This window comes from Octopus bimaculoides, chromosome 10 (assembly GCF_046866305.1).
Source record: "Octopus bimaculoides isolate indiv1 chromosome 10, ASM4686630v1, whole genome shotgun sequence".
Taxonomy (NCBI): domain Eukaryota; kingdom Metazoa; phylum Mollusca; class Cephalopoda; order Octopoda; family Octopodidae; genus Octopus; species Octopus bimaculoides.
In genome coordinates this window covers 7238553-7263552 of record NC_142937.1, presented here as the reverse complement: position 1 = coordinate 7263552, position 25000 = coordinate 7238553, and the positions used below count along the sequence as shown (strand labels likewise).

General features: G+C 34.3%; 1 protein-coding gene across 1 annotated transcript in view; it reads left to right on the top strand.

Moving 5' to 3' along the window:
• LOC106871453 (corticotropin-releasing hormone receptor 2) overlaps positions 1–25000 on the top strand; it is a 294443-nt gene that overhangs the window by 210287 nt on the left and 59156 nt on the right. The window contains exons 7-8 of the mRNA XM_052971021.2: positions 12103–12163; positions 22711–22780. Of these exons, the coding sequence (XP_052826981.1) occupies positions 12103–12163; positions 22711–22780 (131 nt within the window). The remainder of the gene's footprint in view (positions 1–12102; positions 12164–22710; positions 22781–25000) is intronic.

The window sequence follows — 25000 nt, the reverse complement described above, 5'->3', positions numbered from 1 at the left end:
CGTAGGCCCGATACGTAAAAGACTTTCTCACTTCTCGAGCGTTAAATCAATACATCTGTTCGTTGTTTACACACCCGTCTTCGTCTTTTGTTTTTTGTAAATTCTCACTATATATATATATATATGTATATATATATATATGCATACATACATACGTACATACATACATACATACATACATACATATATTCTTACATATGAAATTTCTTGTTCCGTAACTAATTAAAATACCACTGTTGATAAAATACTCAATTGCAGTGGGATTGCGAATGTCTCTTCTGATGTGAATTGCACTTTGATTCCCATGAAGTGCATGGTACCCCGTGTTGTACTTCTGAGAGGATCTAACATTCTAGTGTGTAACAGATGATTCACCCATAGAGCTAATATTCAATTAAATAATACGTTAGGCATCGGTGATTGTCACATGGCTGTTGATGATTTCCCTGTGGATATCAACCCATCATAAATCAAACTGAACATTATCAACACTGTTCTTACAATGATGGAGTACTTTACAAAAGAAAACATCAATTTCCGTCAGTTGTATCAAATTAATGCTAAACGTGAACGTGCTAAATGAGACATATATATCACTTTGGGAAAGAGAATTCTTGAAAACAACTATTTAACCTAACAATAAGTAGCATTCTGTTATGGATTCGGATTTTTCTCCGATTTTTTCTTCTTGTAAAACTGAGACAGAAGACAAGTTTGGGAAACAAAAAAAAATTGGTTAAAGTTTTCTTATAGATGCTATGAAATGTGCTGAATGAGTATTGACGAGATATGTATTGCTAAGTAGAGATATGCACTCCTAGTATTTGTTGCAGAGACAGAGGAAAGAAACGGAATAGGACTTTAATTATGCAATATGTTCTTCATGAAAACCGCAACAATTTCGCTTTTAGGTTGTTTAGACTGCCATTCGTGCAATGTAAAATATTATTGATGTCTTTGTAGAATTTGTGTGTGTAGAGGTAGGTTTCATGCCGATTACTTCGGTGTGATAAACTCTTCCTTTCTTTGAGAAAGAGGACTGCTGTAATTTTCTCATGTTGCAACTACATCTGTCAATATATATGTATATATATATATATATATATATATATAGGTGAGAACAAAATACAATATTTATATACCAAAAAGATTTTCTAACATTTTTCTGACATAATTTAAATATATACTTTAACCATGTAACACAAGCCTTCTGTAGTTTTTTCACTTTTATATATATATATATATATACATAGGTTTCAAATTATGGCACAAGGCCAGAAAGTTCTGAGTAGGGGTAAGTCAATCACGTCGACCTCGGTACCCAAATAGTACTTATTTTATCGACCTCGAAATAATGAAAGGTAAAGTCGACCTCGGCGGAATTTGAACTCAGAACGGAAAGACGGACAAATTAAAAATTACCACTAAACATTTTACTTAGCGTGCTGACGATTCTGCCAGTTCGACGCCTTATATTTCACCATATATACATATATACATATATATATAATATATATATATATATATACATATATATATATATATATATATATACATATATATATATATATATATATATATATATATATATATATATATATATATATATATATATATATATATATATATATATATATATATACAGAGTGTCCACAAGGTTTGGGGACATGGAGTAAATAAAATCATAACATAAACAATTAAATATAAGAAATAATAATTTCTTAAAGTATGTGCTAATCCCCTTGTACTCAGACTTTGTGGACACCGTGTATATATATATATATATATATATATATATATATATATATATATATATATATATATATATATATATATATATATATATATATATAAAATTTTATATACACAGATATCTACACATAAAATGGCAACCATCTGCAAACAGCGAATTTCTTGTGAGCAAGAAACCATCTTCCTAAAAACAAAACAAATAAAACATTGCTTGTTTACAATAACTAACCTATATTTTGATATTTTGTCATACCAAACTTAACGTTGACTTTTATGCGCATAGACAATGTCGGAAGGCCAAGGCCTGACCTATGTTCTGTAGTTATTGATTTTTAAAGCAAACTAGTACAGATATTTCTTTTTTTAAAATTAATACGAAATATTAAATGTAAAAGCAAAAAATTCGGTTAGTATACCTACAACTTTCTCATGAATTTGGACACTTTTATAGTCTCTAAAAATAAAATAATTGAGTTGATATAAATATATTTTAACTCACATCTTATAAGGCAAGACATTTTTTCAAATTCGTTTTATGTTTCGCTTACCCAAGAGCTGCTGTGATAGAGCTTGAACGGTGTAGAAGCCCTTAAGCCCTTAAGTAAATGTTCAAATAGGTTTTACGGAATTCTGACTTAAAAGTGGTGCTACCGAATTACAAATTGAGTCCACCACTCTAGTCATGTGCATAAGATATAGGAAAGTACTAGTCATTCAAAACCTCGACATAGTTTCATTGAATCGGAGAAATGTTTTGAAAACACTTCAAGAGAAGACCACAGGTTCATTTGGGGATGAAAGACGAGATACTTTGCCAGCATATTATGGACAAGTCAGCCAAATATTAATGCCAGCTATGTTACATCTACCAGTCTATGTTCGCACCGCATCATTTCTAAGAGAAAAAACATCAGTATGGCATCGCGTTTATCACTAAACACCTTCTCAAAATTTAGCTTTCGTAAAAAATTGGGCCAAGCAACAAATCCGACCTAGGTATAGTTATGCATGCAAGGAAACTCACTTTGCATCTTTTATTGACGCCTGGGCAAAATGAGAACGGAGATGTCGTGTATGATATTTCATAGGCAAATGATGAATGGCAAGGAATGTAAATCTTAAACTTTTTTTAAAATAAAACCTTTCCTGTTAGCGACAAGAAAACTTTACAGAGACGATAGCTTCCTAGTCTCACTCAATAAGAGTGAACACAAATGGGATGGATTTAAAAAAGTTTTCATGAATTTATTTATTAAAATAAGATTACATGTATAAAGTGGATATAAATCCCACAACAACTATATTTTAGACATTACTTATTTTGTTACAAATTTATTCAGCCATTACCAAATGAAATTTTATTTCTGAATCTAAGAGTTCTATCCACCAACCAAACATTTTTACTATTTTAATTATTAAGCGTATTTCATCAGTTTCATTCGGATGAACTTCAATTTAACAATGCTGTTCGTTATTATAATACCGTACAAGGCGCTGGGTTTGCAGAATAGTTGGAGCGTGTGCATTTTATCTGTTCTTTATGTTCTGATTTAAAATTCTCTCAGTTCAACTTTGCCTTTCATTCCTCCGGTATTGATAGAATAATTGTACAACCCAAGAAATGGCTTTATGCCGGGATACGAAACAAATATAATAATGCAACACACTATAACAGTTACTTTTCCAAGAAAATAGACTACGTGCCAAAATACAATGATTCAAAGTGTACCATAGAGTTTGTATGAGAGAGACCCAAACTAAACTGTTCCTATCTTTAGGCATCTTTCATAAATTCCCTTTCAATTTTCAACGATCCACGAATACAACAGCATCATTAATGGAAATCCGATTACAGTAAGCTATGCTTCCAGTAAAAAACGTTACAAATTCCAATTACCATACTAAATTATTTTCTTGTACAGTTAATTCATTTTCTGCTCCTACTTTCAACTGAATTAATCGTAATAATTCCCACTTGATGGTAACTATCTGGCAAAGTCATTAGTATGCTTAGCCAAGTTACACCTAGATAACAGATCTGTGACAAAAATATACTCGATTAACAGGATTTTAATTATCTTCTTTTTATCAATACCGATACACTTTTAGCAAGCCAAACGGGAAACTTACAATGAAAAATAGGTAATACTTCTTGAGAACAAGAAACTAACGTTTACTAAAGATTACTTAACCATGAATGCATATTTATTCATACACTAGTTCTTATGAGTGTAAACACTTGTACGTATGCATTTGCAAGCTTTTCGAGATATATGCACATTCACATATTTGTATTTATGTGTGTAAAATATATTTCCTCATGAGCTGCGATGCATCAAAATTGACAGCCAAGGTTTCGTGTCTCTCACTCAGATTCTCACACTCCGAAGACCCAGCCCAACCCGATTCGGCCGTAGCTTGTATCTCATCAACGTCTACTGCCGAACAAGCCCTCTTCACCTTGATGGTCTTTTTGCGGTAAAGCTCAGTCGGTGGAGCATTTCTCAGAATGAACATAAAGTGGAGCCAGTCCCCACAGCCCACCTTTATGGGTATGTAGCGCGCCTTCCAACCTGTAATTTTAATTTGCGACCAGTTCCTAGGACTATGCACATTTCTTCTTATTGCCTCAACCAATATGTGTGTGTGTGTGTTTCACACGCGCGTATAGTTTAGTATAAATACTAATCGTCAGAATTCATGATGCAGTTAAACCTAAAAAATAGACAAACTGACGTACGCAAACGTATAGACGTAACGATCAGTTATGTTTTACATGTAATAGAAGAAATAAGAAGTGACAGTATGTCTAGTGTGGATTGCTATATAATTATAATGCATCTATAAATATTATAAACTGATTTTCAAGTACGATAAAGAATATGTCATAATCGTCAATCAACATTAATCATGCTTTATTCTTTTTATTTTCGAGATTAAAACGCAAAATCTCCATTTAGGTTTAGGATAATCACTTGCAGATATTCTTTTGTTGTATTGAATTGTAAAATCGATAAGACTGCGTGTTCCAATAAAAAGAGCGATTATTTATTAATTGATCAACTCGAAATCTTATTAGTGTTATTGTCGTTTATTGACTACACGTGTACGATGTTAGTTCTACACTAAAGAAGAAGAATTAAAATGTACAAATACTCACTAGTTTACAAAAACAGCATACAGTGTATGTATGTATGTATGTATGTATGTATGTATGTATGTATGTATGCATGTATGTATGTATATACGTATGTACATATGTCTTTAAATACAGGATGCAACGAAGAAAAACGCACACAAACTAAAGATATGTTCTTTTATTTTTAACACTTCGCCGAACAACAGAACATAAAAAAATCATTTGCTGCGTGAGTTTGGTCTCGGAGAAATATATATTTTTTCGTTGCTGTTGTATAAAAACAGAAGCCGAGCTCCAAATGATATTCGATCACTGCTTTTTGTTCTTCTTTGATGTACATTGCTAGTGGAGCGGCCATACTTACATTGTAAAGCCAGAAAAAAAAATTGCACGATCGGGCTCAAACTACGATCACCTGAGCACAATAGTGCCAACTATAGGCACGCATGCGCAGAAGGCAGTATGAAAATAATAAAGATATGTTATGGCAAAGTGCGGATAATTTTTGACTTAGCCTCGTATACATGTATACTTGAAAATGGATGTGTGGCGTTCAATTAAATAATAATATAAATTATATATATATATATATATATATATATATATATGCATATATGGGTACAGGACGTCACCAACTGTGTAAAAAACATGAAGTACGAAAACAAACGAGTGCAAAAGTAAGTGCAAAAGGACATGAAGAAGTATTACGCAACAAGGGACTACACAATCAATTCCATAGAAGTTGCTGGAAAACATAGATGGGATTGGCTGAAGAAAGGAGCACTAAAAAAGAGACTATACTGGCAGCACAAGACCAAGCGTTGGTCACGAATTGGAGAGTCAACCTTGGAATGAGCAAGTATCTCCGCTGTGCCGCCTCTATAATTAATAGAGTGGACGAAACCATTACAAATAACACGAACGAATGCCCTAGACTTGCCCCAAAACGCAACAAGTAGTGGCAACACGATAAGGTACCAAAAGTGCTACGTTAGAAACTGTGCGAAAAGTGGGGCTAGAAAGAGGCAAAACGTGGTATGAGCACAAACCGCAGAGAGTGGTGGAGTCGGAGAATTGCGAAATCTCTTAGGACTTCCCGATCCAAACAGATCAGGTGCTAGAGCTTAACAGACCAGACCTAGTGGTGGTCAACAAGATATACATGTGCTATATAGTTGATGTTTCTTTTACCCACGAAGAGTCAAGAAGGAAAGCGAAAAAATAGATAAATAAACTCTCTTAAGTATGAAATAGTCCGGCTATGGAAAATGAAGAGGGTAAAGGAAGTGCCAATTATTGTTGGATCCTTGGGGACAGTATCACAAGTGGAATATAAACAAAATCGGAATAGAGTACCCAGTAGAACTGTTACAAAAGGTTTGGCTCCTTGGCGCGGCCAGAAGAATCAGGAAAGTATTAGATAGCTGAAAATAACGAATAGCATGGTACCGTGGGTTGCAGGTAGTAAGCCCGCTTATGCATGCAAGACACCAGGAGCTCTAACAAAACCTATGATAAAAGAAATAATAATAATGCTCTCAAGTACCTAGGAATACGTGAAGGCTCTAGAATTCAGCATGCATGAATGAAAGAAATCAGGAAGGAACATTACAGGAGAGTTCGAGCAATCTTGAAATCTGAGAAAAATGCGTATAACTAGGTGTAAGCCATAAAGTCCTCATCATTTCTAGCTGTTATTTATAGCTTGAATGTGTTGAACTGGAATATCAGCGAAATAAAGAAAATTGACGGGAAAATCCGTAATCTACTGACATGCAATTAGCTGCACCACCCAAAGGCAGACACGGATTATCTTCGTCTTCCTCTTGCTCAAGGAAGTCAAGGCTTAATCCAGCTTGAAATTTGTTATAAATCTACCACAACTAAACTGGTCAAATATCCTGAAACAGCTAACAACTAGATGCAAAAACACATTACAAATCGCGAGAGGCAGAAGAAACTTCATTCTGTCATGAAGGAAAGCAAAAACTTTGCTATTGAATTCATGCATAATACCCAGGCTGAACAGCATGGTGGAAGTGTGACTGTTGTTGCAAAGAAGGTGAAATCAAAGGCTAAGAAAAGCGCGCATGAACAATTGGTGAGCAGAAACATCTCTGCATGACAATATGTGGCAAGTAGTATACTAGCTGATGTAGACCAGAAGCATACTCATCAGTGGGTATGAATTTCAGAGCTAAAGGCAGAAAGCAAAGGTCTCATCTATCTTATCTGTTCCAGATAAAAGCATATTGACCCGGAACTACGAATCCAATGTTATGAAAAATGGAGTAGACCCAAATTGCCAATTCTGCAGCGAAACAGTGGACTATTGGGTATATAGTTTTAACACCAGTGAAGTATAAATCAAAGCATGACTGAGTTGACCAATATTTACATTGCTTAATGTGTCGCCATTATAAAAGCAAAACTGTTGACATATGGTATAATCACAATCCTGAGGCTGAAACTGAGGGAGAAATGTTAACTGGGGGAGAAAATGTAATGATTCTTTGGGAATTTCCAATACATACAAAGAGAACCATCAAAGTTTAAAAAACGGATATTATTGTGAAAGACCAACACAATAAAGTCTGTTTATTGATCGGCATGAGCATTGCGTGCGATCATAAATATCTCGACAAAAGAATTTGACAGGTTCAGAAAATATAAAAATGTGCTCATTAAAATCGAAAAACACGTAGCATCTCAATAAGAATTGTAGGAGCGCTTGGAATGATAAAAAAAAAAAGAACAGAAAATTATTTGAGGATGATCCCTGGGTTAACATCAATGCTAGTAATACAAAAAGACTTTTAACTGGTACGTCACACGTATTGAGAAGTGCGTTGGCGCTATGAGCGTTGTCACGGTGTATTTTTTCCTTCTTTTTAAATTTTTCTTTATTCTAGTTTATTTTTCTTCTTACATTGAAGGAAGAAAAACGCAATAATAATAACGGTGATAATAATAATAATAATAATAATAATAATAATAATAATAATAATAATAATAATAATAATAATAATAATAATAATAACAATAATAATAATAATAATAATAATAATAATAATAATAATAGTAATAATAATGATACTATCATTGTAAAAAGAATTGATGTAACTCTTCACAAAGGTAAACAGTCACAGAAAACGAGAAAGCAACCATACTCTGGGATATGCCAATACACACAGATAGAGAAATTAAGGCAAATAGACCAGATATAGTTGTCAAAGATCATGAAGAAAAAAAATGCTTTCTAATTGATGTATCAATACCAGCAGATGACAACGTTTCTCTAAAAGAAATGGAAAAACTTTCAAAATACAAAGACCTGGAAATAGAGATAACTCGAATGTGGAATATAAAAACAGAAACAATTCCTATCATAGTAGGTGTCTTAGGTATAATAAAAAAACATTCAGACAAATACATAACAAAAACACCAGGACTTACAAATATATATAACATATAGAAAATTGCACTACTGGGTACTGCACACATTCTACGCAAAACACTTTCAATACAGTAAACATAAGAGCACCACAGCAAACCACAGCACATACCCAAGGCGCACAGAGCTGCGCTCGGTAGTGAAGTGAAAGCACGTTATAAAAATAAAACTACTGAACAATAATAATAATAATAATAATAATAATAATAATAATAATAATAATAATAATAATAATAATAAGAAGAAGAAGAAGAAGAAGAAGAAGAAAACAAATCAAAAAACTGTTTTCAGTATTTAAGGAAGCTGACAAATACAAACAAGAAATCAATCTACCTAACAAATACGAAGAAGAAGAAGAAGAAACAACAAAAGCTATAAAACAAATGAAATCCAAACTAAAACTAGAACAGCAACGGACCATGATAAAACGATGGCAAGAAAAGCCCCTACATGGTAAATACTGGGCTAAACTAAATACAAAAGAAATAGACAGAGAAAAATCCTAGCAATGGTTGAAAAGCTCAGGACTCAAAGCAAAGACTGAAGGATTTTTAATTGCAGTACAAGACCAAAGCCTCCCCACCAGAAATTACCAAAAACATATAATGAAAAGAAACATAACAAGTAACTGCAGAATATGTGGAGATGGACAAGAAACAATAAATCATATTATCTCTGGCTGTTCATATTATCCTGGCTAAGAAGGAATATATTCACAGAAACAACAGAGCTGGGACCTACATACACTGGAAGCTATGCCAATACTATGGAATAATAACAGAAAAAAAAGATGGTATAGGCACACGCTAGAAAAGGTCACAGAAAACGAGAAAGCAACCATACTCTGGGATATGCCAATACACACAGATAGAGAAATTAAGGCCAATAGACCAGATATAGTTGTCAGAGATCACGAAGAAAAAAATGCTTTCTAATTGATGTATCAATACCATCAGATGACAACGTTTCTCTAAAAGAAATGGAAAAACTTTCAAAATACAAAGACCTGGAAATAGAGATAACTCGAATGTGGAATATAAAAACAGAAACAATTCCTATCATAGTAGGCGCATTAGGTATTATAAAAAAAATATTCAGACAAATACATAACAAAAACACCAGGACTTACAAATATATATAACATACAGAAAATTGCACTACTGGGCACTGCTCACATCCAACGCAAAACACTTTCAATACAGTAACCATAAGAGCATCACAGTAAACCACAGCACATACCCAGGGCACACAGAGCTGCGTTCGGTAGTGAAGTGAAAGCACGCTAAAAAAATAAAACTACTGAACAATAATAATAATAATAATAATAATAATAATAATAATAATAATAATAGAACAAAAATTGATTGTTATAAATGGCAATAAATGACAGCATATGTGTATAAACATGTACACGTACACACATATACATACATGTGTATATATATACATATATATATGTACGCACGCACGCATACATACATACATACATACATATTTGCATACACATAACACACCTCTAAATATTATGTATAACTATAGATAACGTTCTTTTTTTTGTAATATAATTTTACACAAATATTCAGTAAATAATAACCAGCGTTCATTGAAAACTAATTACTTTGTCACTACTTCCACAACCGCGCCTTAAGAAGCCATTTTATTTTGTGTGCACTAATTTCAAACGTGCCTGAATATCAACTTTTAGCTTAGACATGGCATATATTCAATTTTATGATCTTGGTGAAATGGAAGAAGGAATACTCGCATCGAAACTTCATTTTAGCTTAGGCATATATTCAATTGTATGATCTTGGTTAAATGGAAGAAGGAATGCTCGCATCGAAACTTCATTTTAGCTTAGGCATATATTCAATTTTATGATCTTGGTGAAATGGAAGAAGGAATACTCGCATCGAAACTTCATTTTAGCTTCGGCATATATTCAATTTTATGATCTTGGTGAAATGGAAGAAGGAATACTCGCATCGAAACTTCATTTTAGCTTCGGCATATATTCAATTTTATGATCTTGGTGAAATGGAAGAAGGAATACTCGCATCGAAACTTCATTTTAGCTTCGGCATATATTCAATTTTATGATCTTGGTGAAATGGAAGAAGGAATACTCGCATCGAAACTTCATTTTAGCTTCGGCATATATTCAATTTTATGATCTTGGTGAAATGGAAGAAGGAATACTCGCATCGAAACTTCATTTTAGCTTCGGCATATATTCAATTTTATGATCTTGGTGAAATGGAAGAAGGAATACTCGCATCGAAACTTCATTTAAGGTAATAACATCTCAATTTGAATGCAGTGATTATTGTGTCAGACAACTCAAAGTCAAAAAATAAATAATTTCACTCAGTCGCAATATTTCTCAAATTTTGGGCACGTATCTATACGATCGTCACACAGCTCTTGAGAAGATATTTGTATGTTTACATTTAAGGCCGCGAACTGGCAGAATCATAAACTTGTCAGATATTAATGTTTAGCGGCATTTCGCCCGTCTTTGCGTTCTGAATTCAAATGCCAGTGAGGTCGACTTTGCCGTTCATCCTATCGCGGTCGATAGAATAAGTTGCAGTTGAGTCCGAGGAAATCGACTAGCTCCCCCCCCCCCCCCACACAACATTTCAACCTTTGTGCCTTTAGTAGAAAGAATGTTAATACACTTACAAATATATGAAAACAACGTAGGCCATATCCCCCCCGCCCAAGAATAAACATTCGACTGATTTGCAATGACCCATTACTGACATAGAACCACTATCACAAGCGCACTATTTCACCCCTCCACTTTTATCTTTTCTTCTTTTTCCTCCTCCTCCCCCTCATCATCATCATCATCATCATCATCATCATCATCATCATCATCATCATCGTCATCATCATCATCATCGTCATCATCATTTTCCTCTTCTTCCTTTTCTTCTTCTTGTCCTCATCTTTTTACATAAAACAGTGTTTTCCCCCTCTCAACTAGTTGTCTACCATTTCTGCTCAGGCATTCTCAAGCAACCTCTATTATATTTATTACCACATGCTAGCTATCTAGCTCCATATTTCCTGCTGGAATATATTTCTTCCTTCGATAGTCCGATTTTATGGGTTTCTTCTTTGGAGACTCTACATTTATAACAAGCAAAATCACCTTACATTGATCTAATTAGTCTGTGATGGCCTTAAGTAGTTATCAGCACAACTTGCCTCCTTTGAAATTTAGGATAGTTTTATATTTGATTTATATTCCTTTCTATTTGTAACTACAAAGTTATTATTATTATTATTATTATTGTAACTAAAAATGCAGATTAAAATCATAGCACTACGCGTGTGTTTGAATATTCTTTTCTACACTAGGCATAAGTCCCGCAATTTTTGGAGAGGAGTCCAGTCGATTAGATCGACCCCAGTACGCAACTAGTACTAAATTTATCGGCCCCGAAAGGATGAAAGACAAAATTAACCTCGGCGGAATTTGAACTCAGATCGTAGTGGCAGACGAAATAATGCGAAGCATTTCGCATAGCGTTCTAAGGATTCTGCCAGATCGCCGCCTTACGTGCGTTTGAATATTGTCACACGACTGCATGTATTACATCTCATATTTCTACGTCAATCGCTATCAATGAATATATTATTAGATGCGACAAAAATAAATTTTGATACCAATTATTAATTAAATAATTATTTCAAATTTGCTTCTGTAATTTATTCTCAATTGCATTCAACAATTATTCTTTTATAGTTGCTCCGACTCCATTTTTGATTCTGTGGATAATCTTAAAGAAACTGTACGAAGACACTCAGTAAGTAGGCAATTTAAATGCATGTATAAAGTGCTTTCATTTACATTTAACATCCAAATTAGCATTGATGTATCTGTTCAGTACTACTTATTTATTCAAATATTATTTAAATTCATGAAAACAGCTGCTCACAAACAAGACATATAATGAATATTTACTGTATTCAAATGCAACTGTTGGATTCATGTTTTATCACAATTGCTTCTTAATAAATCTACCTAATAAGGTGTTATGAATGTTCTCATTATAACAGCTATTGAGTAATTGCTTTCTTATTAGAATTTCTATTACGTGACAAAGACACCTACCAGTTATTGTGTGTTGATGTGAGAACTATCATCATTAGCCTATTAAATGCCAGGTACGTATAGAGCTCATAAATAGAACTAAGTGCTATGAACAATGTGTCCTATGTCCAGAAGATTGTTGAATTTTGCCATTGTTTGATCACAAAAGTAGGTCTTCGCTGTTTTTCTCATAAGAATATCGCAACAATCCTGCAAGCAAATTTTGTTTAGATCGATAAGTTACACTAATTATGATGGTATATATTTGCAGCCAGATTCACTGCAATTATGACACCATATGACAACAACGATCTATTCTGCTAAATTATTATGTCAATCAATACCTCATCCCTCACTAAATCAATAGCTATACACAAACATATATATATATACACACACGTGTTCGCGCACGCATATATATGTATATATATATATGTATATATATATATATAAAAATTTAGCTATTGTCTGTATATACACACATATATATATATTTAGCTATTGTCTGTATATATTTATATATATACATACATACATACATATATATATATATATATATATATACATATATATATATATATATATATATATATATATACAGACCATAGCTAAATTTGCCATGTGGGAATGTCCTCTACATAGGTGGAACACCACAAACACTCTGCACGCGCCCGCGCGCTCACGCACACACACGCACACACACACACACAATCCGAATAAGAAGACAAACAGACTTTGACTCATTTTTATTGATCAGTTTCTGCACCATCAATATGAATTTCATGTGATGAGGGCGCCGACTAAGCATATCTCTTTTAGAGATTAAGAAGGTCCCCGAACCAACGAGTTTTTCAGGATAATTGCTCCCTCTATCAAGGCAAAGGTTACATTGTTTCTTTCCGTTCAGGTACGGTTGTTCCTGCTGTTCAATGACCCTCCATTTAATTATGAATGGTGTACTCTACTCTTTTGAACGAGGACCTGTGATTGTTAAGATGATGCTTGAACGGTCTGTTTGTAGATCCGACACACTTCCGTGTCTATGCCCTTGTGATGGGGGTGTTATAGCTGTCGTTGTTGCTGTCGCTTCTGCTGCTGCTGTTGACGCTGCCGCTGTTACGGCATACATACATGCATACATACATGCATACATACATGCATACATACATACATACGTACATACATACATACATGCAAAAAAAGACTATGCATGACTACGTTGCCTGGAAGCTTGAAGAAGACAATAGAATTAACACGAAGTGCAGCCTCTCTTGGACACAAGACCACTACATCACATCACACTTTGAAGGATATGCGTTTGCAAACCAGGAACAGGAGAATCCTACAAAGTACCTGGTGAACAAGAGCAAGAGTGACGCTCTTGTAATCCCAAGATGCAGCCGCATGTGTAGGCTATGTCATGTTCCTGTGGAAGACATCACGCATGTGATTAGCAGCTGTTCTAAAATGTCGTCATGGTACTGCCACTCTATGCAGCACGATGTTGTTGCTAAAACAATTTACAATGCCATCCGCAAAAAACGACTGTCCTGAAATAAACTTTAAAAATCTCTCTGTTATGCAATACATTCATAACCACCAACTCAATGAATACTGGTAGAATAATCCCATCAAAACTTCTATCAAATGTCAACATAACAGGCCGGATATTGTTGTTTGGGACAGAGGGGCAAAGGTATGTACCATTATAGAGGTCAGCTGCCCTACACATATAAATATATTCTTTGAAAATCAAAGAAAAAGAGGGTATATATGGACAAACGCTTCGAAACCTTCGGCTTCTATATCCAGACTCTGAATTCATATTCATACCAGTAATAATTGGAGCACTAGGTTTTGTTAGTAAATGCTTAGATGACAATCTGTTTAAACTGGGGTTTTCAGAGGGAGAAATCGACCGGCTAATTCGTACATTACAAGTGCAAAGTGTGAGTGGAACAGTAAAAATATGCAAGACTTTTCTCAAGTTCCAAATGTGAATTTGTCTGTGTTAACTATATTTCAAAGGTGGAGCCTTGTATCTTTGATGGAAACCGGCTCCCTTCTCAGTGGAAGATTTATAATAATGAAAAAATAGAAGAGACATACATACGTACATACATACATACATGCATACAAACATACATACGTATGTATATGTGTGTGTGCATGTATATATATATATATATATATATATATATATATATATATATATGTGTGTGTGTGTGTGTGTGTGTGTGTGTGTGTGTGTGTGTGTGTGTGTGTGTATGTATGTGTGTATGTATGTATGTATGTATGTATGTATGTATGTATGTATGAGTGTTTGTACGTATATGTATTTGTGCACATATACGCCTTTCTGCGAATATGCATTGAATTACGAAGTCACATATGTATGTTTATGTGAATATACGTGTGCATACATACATATCTGTGTACATGTGTGTTGGGATGTTTTTAAGTGCAAATAGATAACTATATATATATATATATATACATGTTTGTGTGTGGGAGGGAGAGAGAATAAGGATGTTTCATAAAAAAATCTATTATTCACTTGAGTTATTGGAGATAAAACATGAAAAATGAAAGCCGATCTGTAGGAAAACTCAAGATATCTGGTGAGTGAATGGAAATGCATGAGCACATGCAGTTTTCACAAAAACACTCTGAAAAAAAAATCAAACGTCAAGTAATCAAAAACATGCTTCGCACTCACTCACTCACTCGCACATTTCTGCAACAGTATAGATGCAATAACAATGTTTAATACAACGAGACAAATATAGATAACGGCAGAAACAGAAATATGTAGGGAACTAATGGAAGTACAAGATATAGAGGAATTGAATTACAGTGTGGATGGAAATTACTAAGGAAGGATGCGAAAAATTTGCAAGTTACTCTCTAGAGAGTGCGATGACAAAATACCGCAGTTGGCTTAGTAAGCTGGGTGAAAATATTCTTCCCCAAGTGGCTTACAAATAGGTGAGGGTAATCTTTCCCATAACTACTCTGCTTGCTTGTTGGTAGAAATCACGAAAAAGAAGGATAAATAGTTTAAGGTGAGGGCGATATTGGAGTGATGGTTAAGTGTAGGGGTACTGATTTCAAACATCGTATAGCGGTCAAAGAACTTAAGGAACGAGAAGCTGCCATTAAAAGAGATGAGTGTATCAAGTGATTAAGAGCCAAGATGAGGAGGAAATAGAAAATAAACTGAAGCTATGGAGGCCATAGTTGGCCCCAATGATATCAATTGGGAGTATTGAGAGCAGCGATGATATAAAAACTTACGTTTTCACGCAGATAAGCTAATTGGCTATATGACTGATAAGTGAAGTCCAAAACCATTTTTGGTTTTGTTTTCAGTTTAGAAACACATTTCTGGCATTTCTATACGTTCATGAATCTCCAACTTTTATCATCAATGGGAGGTGAGAGAGAGAGAGAGATAGTGATATATATATAGGAAGAGGGAAGAGAAAACGAAAGAGAGAGAGAGCGAGAAAGAGAGAGAGGGAGAGAGGGAGAGGGAGAGAGAGGGAGAGAGAGAGAGAGAGAGAGAGAGAGAGAGAGAGAGGAGGAGAGAGAGAGAGAGAGAGAGAGAGAGAGAGAGAGAGAGAGAGAGAGAGAGAGAGAGAGAGAGAGAGAGACGGCAGTCAGTCGGACTAAATATCTTGAGATATATGTTGTATTCTAAAGGCGGCGAGCTGGCAGAAACGTTAGCACGCCGGGCGAAATGCTTAGCGGTATTTTGTCTGCCGTTACGTTCTGGGTTCAAATTCCGCCGAGGTCGATTTTGCCTTTCATCCTTTCGGGGTCCATAAATTAAGTACCACTTACGCACTGGGGTCGATGTAATCGACTTAATCCCTTTGTCTGTCCTTGTTTGTCCCCTCTATGTTTAGCCCCTTGTGGGCAATAACGAAATAGGTATTTCGTCTGCCGTTACGTTCTGGGTTCAAATTCCGCCGAGGTCGATTTTGCCTTTCATCCTTTCGGGGTCCATAAATTAAGTACCACTTACGCACTGGGGTCGATGTAATCGACTTAATCCCTTTGTCTGTCCTTGTTTGTCCCCTCTATGTTTAGCCCCTTGTGGGCAATAACGAAATAGGTATTTCGTCTGCCGTTACGTTCTGGGTTCAAATTCCGCCGAGGTCGATTTTGCCTTTCATCCTTTCGGGGTCCATAAATTAAGTACCACTTACGCACTGGGGTCGATGTAATCGACTTAATCCCTTTGTCTGTCCTTGTTTGTCCCCTCTATGTTTAGCCCCTGGTGGGCAATAAAGAAAAAAGAAACGTTAGCACGCCGGGCGAAATGTTTAACGGCATTTCGTCTGTCTTTACGTTCTGAGATCGAATTCCGTCGAATTCGACTTTGCCTTTCATCCTTTCAGGGTCAATAAAGAAATAAGAAACGTTAGCACGTCGGGCGAAATGCTTAGCGGTATTTCGTCTGTCTCTACGTTCTGGGTTTGAATTCCGTCGAAGTCGACTTTGCCTTTCATCCTTTCGGAGTCGATAAATTAAGTACCAGTTGCTTACCGGGGTCGATCTAATCGACTAGTCACTTTCCCCAAAATTTCGGGCCTTGTACCTAGAGTAGAAAAGAATATATTTTGTATTCTAACTTCAAATTAAATTGAAAATCGACTTTGACTCTTAATCTATGTCTAGAAGGAATAATGAAATGTCACTTACCTCTTCGCAGACATAAGAAATTATCATAACTATTATTTAGGAATTATATTTTAATTGGATACTTCCACTGTGTCGTCGAACGCATCTTTGTGCACTTTCTGTATATGAAGTTTTGTATTTTTTTTTGTATGGTTTACTGCATTGAAAGTACCCTACGTAATATGCACTGAGTACTTGTACTATATTTGTATGTTGTGCATATCTGTAAGTACTGCATGATTTTAGTTATTCTAATTTACATATTATTATAGAGATTGCATTTTTTTCTAATCTGTATTTTCGTGTTTCCTTTATTTCCCGATCTTTATATTTGAAGAATTTCTCCATAGAGGCACTTTCTTTCTTTGTGGGTCTTAACAACAATATCTGCCAATTAATCTTCATCTCTGTCTATACGGATGGCGCATCCCAATATAGTCGTTGTTGCATTCTCTCAGACATATGCTTGCGTATGTTTTTATCACCTCTTTTCTGTTGGTATTTCATAATTTGGCAGGTCACAGAATATCTCAACACTGCTATACCTTGTATCTTTTATCTTTTACTTGTTTCAGTGATTAGACTGAGGACATGCTGGGTCAAAAATTAGTAGTACCTGTAATTCAAAGCGCCAGTTGAGTGCTGATAATTACAACTGTGCCAATTCCTATTAGTATCACGTCTACTCTCCTCATTGACCACAACCTTCGTATTTCCCACTTCAAATCGTCATAGTTGCTCAGTTTTTTCTTTCTCTTTGATCTTCTTGTCACCGGTACATATTCTGTCAATTATCATGCATATTCTTTCTACTTTATTCACTACAACAATGTCCGGTTTCTGATGTTTGGTCATGTGATCGCGCTAAATCATTGCATCTCATAGGATTTTGCAATTTGAATTCTCATTGATTCCTTCTGGAGTTTTCTCATACAACGTCTTTGCTCTTTGTAGGTTGCGATTTCCTCAATGTTCCCAACGTCATGTCGTCTTTTGTGTTCGCGTTGTACAAATTTCAGGCTTTCGCTAACGATGTGCCATACCGTTTCACCGCTCTCACCACACATTCTGAATTTGTCGCTGTCGGTAGTGTTGTCGATTCTGCACTTCACTTAGTTAGTCCTTAACGCTTGTTCTTGCGTTGTGCATACAAGTGCTTCTGTCTCTATCTTCAGGTCACCCCCTCCTCATCCACAGCCCCCGGTCTGCTGTTTCTGTCTTGGCATTCGTATCTCGCAAACTGACCGTAAATTTTTCCTCCTTCCATATTGTTTCTTTCTTTGTGTTCTTTTCTTCTTTACGTTTTTCTTTCTTTACACACTTATAAGTTTTAATGATGCCGGATTTCACATGTTTCAACAATGGTTCCATGTTATTCTTTATATACCACACTAAGCTGTTTTCTTCTTTTCCAATGCAACCCTTGCAACTGATCAAACCGCTACTATACTTTCTTCTGGACAAGAACAGCCTATCGGTGTGGTGTCACTCTTAGGGGGAAAAGCTCCATGCACTTTCAGTATTTTTCTTGTCTTCGTTTCTATATCAATCAGTTCTTTCTTTTGCTATTTTATGATTCCAGCTCCATACCGAAGTGATGCTATTGTCCATGTATCAACTGCTTGGATTTTATTCCATCCGGTCAATTTTGAGCGCAACACCAATCTTACTCTTCGGAAATATTCCATCCTCAGTTGTTCTTTCATTTCCTTCTCCATTATTTCATTGAAATCTAGTATGCCAAGGTATTTGTAGTCTTCCTGTTCAATTTGTTTAATCAGTTCTCTATCAAGGAATTCTCTCCCTGCAAAGGACTCTACCTTGCCTCTTTTCAGGTACCATAATAGTACACTTCTTCAGTCCGAATTAATTCTAATATCAGCACTAAACCAGTGGACCGTGTTCACCAAATAACTCGCTTGTGCATCATCCTTGTCATTCAGCTTCAAATCATACATGAACAGGAGGTGATTGATTCTTTTAAATTTCCTTTTTGGCTGATATCGCAGGTGCATTTTCCTAAGAACCAAGTTCGGAGGGATCATGCAGAGAACAAAAACAACGGAGATAAGCTACGATCTTGGAAAATTCCTCTTCTGATGTCCAGGGTGTCCAAACCTTTTCTGTAGGATGTCAACTAGGTTTCTACCCCACAATGCTTCTCTTCATAAAACACGTTACATTCCTCGCAATTCCAAACAAATCTAAGCACTCGATGATTCACGAATGTGGAATCATATCATAAGCTTCGCGATAGCCAATGCAGGTCATTCTCAAATTTGTTCTCCTTCATTTACAATCTTGCGTGACCATTTTGTCTATTGGTCTTTCATACTTCTGCATCTCGTCCTACAATTTTTTTGTGCCATCGGTAACGTATCGTTCTCCTGAAGAAATGTGTACAGTTCTTCTGCAATTCCCCTTGACAGCAACTTCCACATTAAAGAAGGTGGCTAACTGGCAGAATCGTTAGTACAGCGGGCATAAGGCTCAGCGGGATTTCGTCCGTCTTTACGTTCCGAGTAAAATTCCGCCGAGATCGACTTTAACTTTCGTCCTCTCAAATTCGATAAAAGAAGTACTAGTTGAGTACTGGAGTCAATGTAATCGGTTTACCCTTTCCCCTGAAATTACTGGTCTTGTACAAAATTTGAAGTCATTGTTATTATCCTTCAAATAACAATAACCACGCCTCGCCTGACTCTATTTGACTATGGTACTGCGTCTACTCCAGACAAGTAACGATGAAAATAGTGTAAGAGAATTAAAGTAATCTGAACCAGTTTATAAGAATATTGTTTAGGACGCATTTGTCTGTGTGGAACTCTTTTATTTATGTTAATATTGACCTTCAGAAAGTCATTAGCGCTCCACAAGCTGTGCTTCTGTAATGATTAATGCCAATGTGAGTAATGGATATTGTAGGAAGAATATATGTTACATATCTATTTGTATGTCGATCGAATTTGCTATCTTGTCACAGACATTCGGCTATAATATGTATTTTAGAAATCCTTAACACCAGCATTGCAATTTGTTTGAAAAATTGAGATATTGACGAAAGAAAGTAATCCTTGAGTAGATTCATAGAATTACCTTGGATTTGAACAGTTTTAATTGAAATCGTATTTAGCTGGATTTGTCTTCCATACTTTTCTTAAATTTCTATGTCGTGTATTGTAGTTTCATTACAAGAGCGTGTATTAATATTCCATTGCTTGGTCCCAGTTATACTTCTCCTCTTTCGAAATAGACACAAGGCAACTGTATGAAACACATCAATTTTATTGAACCTCTGCATCAGAATCATCCATAAATTCTGTTATGTACACGTACACACACACACATGCGGGTGTGTGTATGTATGTAAGTATGTGTGCATGCATGTTTATATTTCCCAAAATAAACGGTTGTGGCTGGCACTGATCCAAATGTTGTAATATCAGATTAATTCATTTTAAATAATTTTTTCTTCTTTCCTTGTTTCTCTTCTACATTCTTCATAGAATTGAAAAATACTATGTCAAGTCTCACAGATCAAGTAGTTGATCAATACTGTTGTTGGAATTCCGTTAGCTAAAGAAACATTTGGCTCACTGGAAAACATTTCTTGATCGATCTATTTATGTAGGTGCTTTAATTATAAGAATAGAGAAAATATCTTGTGTGAAATCACCGATTTCTAACATTGGCACAAGGCCACACATTTATGGGTAACGCTACAATCGATTCATTCAATCTTAATATTTGACTTATTTATTATTTTATTGACCCCGGAAGGATAATTTAATACTGGTGAGATTTAGTCTCAGTATATAAACGTAAGCAAGTAAATAGCACGTATCATGTTGCTCGCCATGCCACCAATTCGATCAATCTACAACCCTTATTTTAATATCAACCTAAAAAGAAGTATTGCATGCAAGACTGACGTGGGTAAACTATTCTTGTAACTCGTGACAAAATATAATATTCTCAGTCTTGCTGTAACATAATCAGTGTGCATCATTTTTTTCCCTTAATGTAGGAGAGAAGAATTGGCAAAAATGTTTTTCATTGAAAACCTATTATATAATGCTGCCAGTCACATTAACGACAACTATTGTTACGTGTGTTACGTCAGTTGCAGTTATAAGGATATCCAGGCAGCTTAATGTGCTATTAATGCATTATTTTCTTCGAATACATTGATCATTAACGACCCTTTTGTTACTATTCCTCGTTATATACCTAGTTAAATTTATTCCAGTTTACTTCAACTGCTTATTATTCTTTACAAGACGTAATCATCACAGCTTTCCATTTGTTCTTCTCACCTCTCTGCAAAAGCCAATGGACTTATATTTATTATGTCGGATCTTCGGATTCTACTAGACTGATTTATTTTTGTTTTAGTTACCACATAGATTATTTTCTGCACCTCAACAATCTACTGAGGCACACTATCCTAGTTACATTCTTCTTTATGCTGCTTTACTTCAGAATAAATGTTAGTAAAATATTTTCATTATATGCCATGTTTTTATTCTAAATTTATTCTGTACTAAATTTCTACTGTATATACTTCACTTCCTCTAAGCAGTATTCCTTCCAAATAACGCATCGATTTCATTTGCTATGTATTTGGAATATGTTTAATCAGCAAAATACGTCAATACATAATGTTAACGGAAAACACAAGTCTAGTCTTCAGCGTATATTTCTTATTTGCAAAATACACACTAATTCTAAAAACTTTCTGTATATACTGCGACCATATATTTCAAACTTGATTGCAAAATACATACTTCTGTTTTACTTTTATATAACTTGGACATTTCTAAGAACTTCTACCATATTGTACATCTACTTCAAAATATCTAACTTTGATTAAACAAAATATTTGTTAAAACAGTACGGCATACTTTTCTTGAGACGAAATAAAATTACAGAAACTTTTGATGTTCTGTTTTTAAAAACGTGTGTAAATTTTATGGAAACTTTCAACAATGCTTACCCATCGTGATTTTAATGAAACTGAACTATTTAAATAGTTAACTCTGATCTAATGAACCATTATTGGCAACAGCTCATGGGTATAATTCGATATATTCACCCAAGACACGTAATTTCGGAACAAGCATTCACCTCTGGAAGCATTGTATAAAGGATAAAGTGTTATGAAAATTCCTCTGGCAATGTTTACAACTCAACAAACAAAAGCCATCACCAAATAATATGTAGAAGAGTTTATTGCTGGAACTGAAAGCTTGAAATGTAGTATCTCACGTCTTGTTTCTTTGAGACAACGTTCTTGAACTACAAACAAACGTGAGCGGTGAAAACTATTACACTAATATGAAACAAATAGGAAAACATATTTATTTAAAATTTCGATTTTTGTAATCCCTGACTGAAATTAAACTTTGAATTAACACGAAATGTATTTTTTTTTATCTAAACTCTATATATTCTCCTTTCAGTATTAATGTTGAACTATTGATTATATTCTATTTTCTTGCTTTCCACATGGTTGAGGCTTTTATCACACTTCTGCAATTATATTACATATCTTTTCTTTTAATATTTTAGTTGTTGGCTCCCAGTCCAGTTGTCGGCCTATGACGCGGTTCTATACACTCCTGTTATTACTATTTTATGCGTAAGTAAAAAACATAATTGCTTACTTATTCTCTTTATATTTATCCATTAATTAAACAAATGCCTCAAAGTGGTCTGGCCCGATATTAACAGGCGTCAGATAGATGAATACAACTTACATGTATCTATATCTGTCTATCAATCTATTTGTGTATTTATATATACATACATATACACACACGCACACACACATGTATATATGTACGTATGTGTGTGTGTGTATATATATATATATATATATATATATATATATATATATATATATATATATATATATAAGCAATGTTAATTCTCTAAATGAAGTATTAACAGTAACTGCACGATAAAGTGAAGTATATTGCCACTTAAGTGTGGCTGACCCCTAGGGGTGGATGTTACTGTTGCTTTTAGCCCCAGGAGGACATCTCCTCCAGCTGGCTTATCGTCACACTATCCCAAGATAACATCCACCCCTAGGGGTCAGCCACACTTAAGTGGCAATATACTTCACTATATATATATATATATATATATATATATATATATATATATATATATATATATATATATACATATATATATATGTGTATACATACATACACACGGACAGGCACACAGACACACAAATATATAAATGTGGGTGGCGTATTAGCAATTTAGAAACCTAAAGGCAAAGTTATAGACATCACTAAAGTGAGAGAGGGTACAAAGTGGTACCAACATTACTAGAAATAAGATTCAAAATTACCCTTATTTCAAGGGTTTTCCTTATAAGTCGACGAGGTGAGTTGAGCTTAATCCTAGGCGCAGTAAGAACCACTGACGAGAATTGAGATGCTATGCATCAGAATTAGAAATCACGCGATACGGCTAAATGTGCGACCAGAGGGAGAGTGGTTTGCTTTGGCAATTTACTAAGATAGCGCTTATTTCTTATTTCTAGCAATGCTGGTATCACTTTGCACCCTCTGTCACTTCAGTGACGTATATGTATATATATATATATATATATATTTATTATACACACACACGTATATATATATTTAGATATATGTACCTATATACATACGTATACGTACATATATATGTATATATATGTATATATATCCATATGTATATATATGTTTATATATATATACCTATATACATATGTATACATACATAAATACATACATATATATATATATATATATCCATATGTGTGAGTATGCATGTGTGTGTGGGTGTTTGTGATAACTGAAGTCGGCTAGTTGCCAATATGTCAGTAATTGGAGGGAGAACGCGAGAGTGTTGGTGTGAGTAGGGGCCAGTTTCAGTGCGAGTTACATAGTCCAACATATTAACACATACATGCATACGTATATACATACATATGTGTATGTATGTATGTATATATATATATATATATATATATATATATATATATATATATATATATATATATATATATATATATATATATACCTATATATATATATATATATATATATATATATATATATATATATATATATAGTTTTAGGGAAAATAACCAAGTTTCAAGAACTCATCGTTGAAAATCCTCTGTCGCATATAGAAAAATTAATAATTAAAAGCACAATAAATGAGTATAATATAAAGTAAAGTAAATATCATAAGATAAATATAAATATAATAAAAAGATTACACGTGTTTCATAACTAATTTTCAAATCGAAAGGAAATTTAAATCGATTAAAATCAATTGAAATTATCGAAAATAAATTCTATTCAAAAACATATATATATATATATATATATATATATATATATATATATATATATATATATATATACATATAGAGAGAGAGACACACACGCACACGCATATATATACCTACATATATATATATATATATATATATATATATATACAAATACTTGTTGTTTGTCCAAACTTAAATATGCATGTTCATGCACGTATATGCTACTGCATATATACCATTTTACCGAGGACATTGATAGACATAGGTACGAGTAATTATAATAAAACACGCACACATACAGAAATGACAACAACTCCGCATATATGCATACACGAACCAATAAAGAGAATGTACAAATGATCACAAAACATGCTAGAAATAAGAAACATATTGTCCACAAATCACACCTAACCATCTGAGAAATTGCTGAGATGCACTGAATAAAATAGTTTGAAATATACCGTCTCTGAAAGAAGTTATCATGGCTAAAAAGCGTTTGGTAAGAGATCTACCGGATTA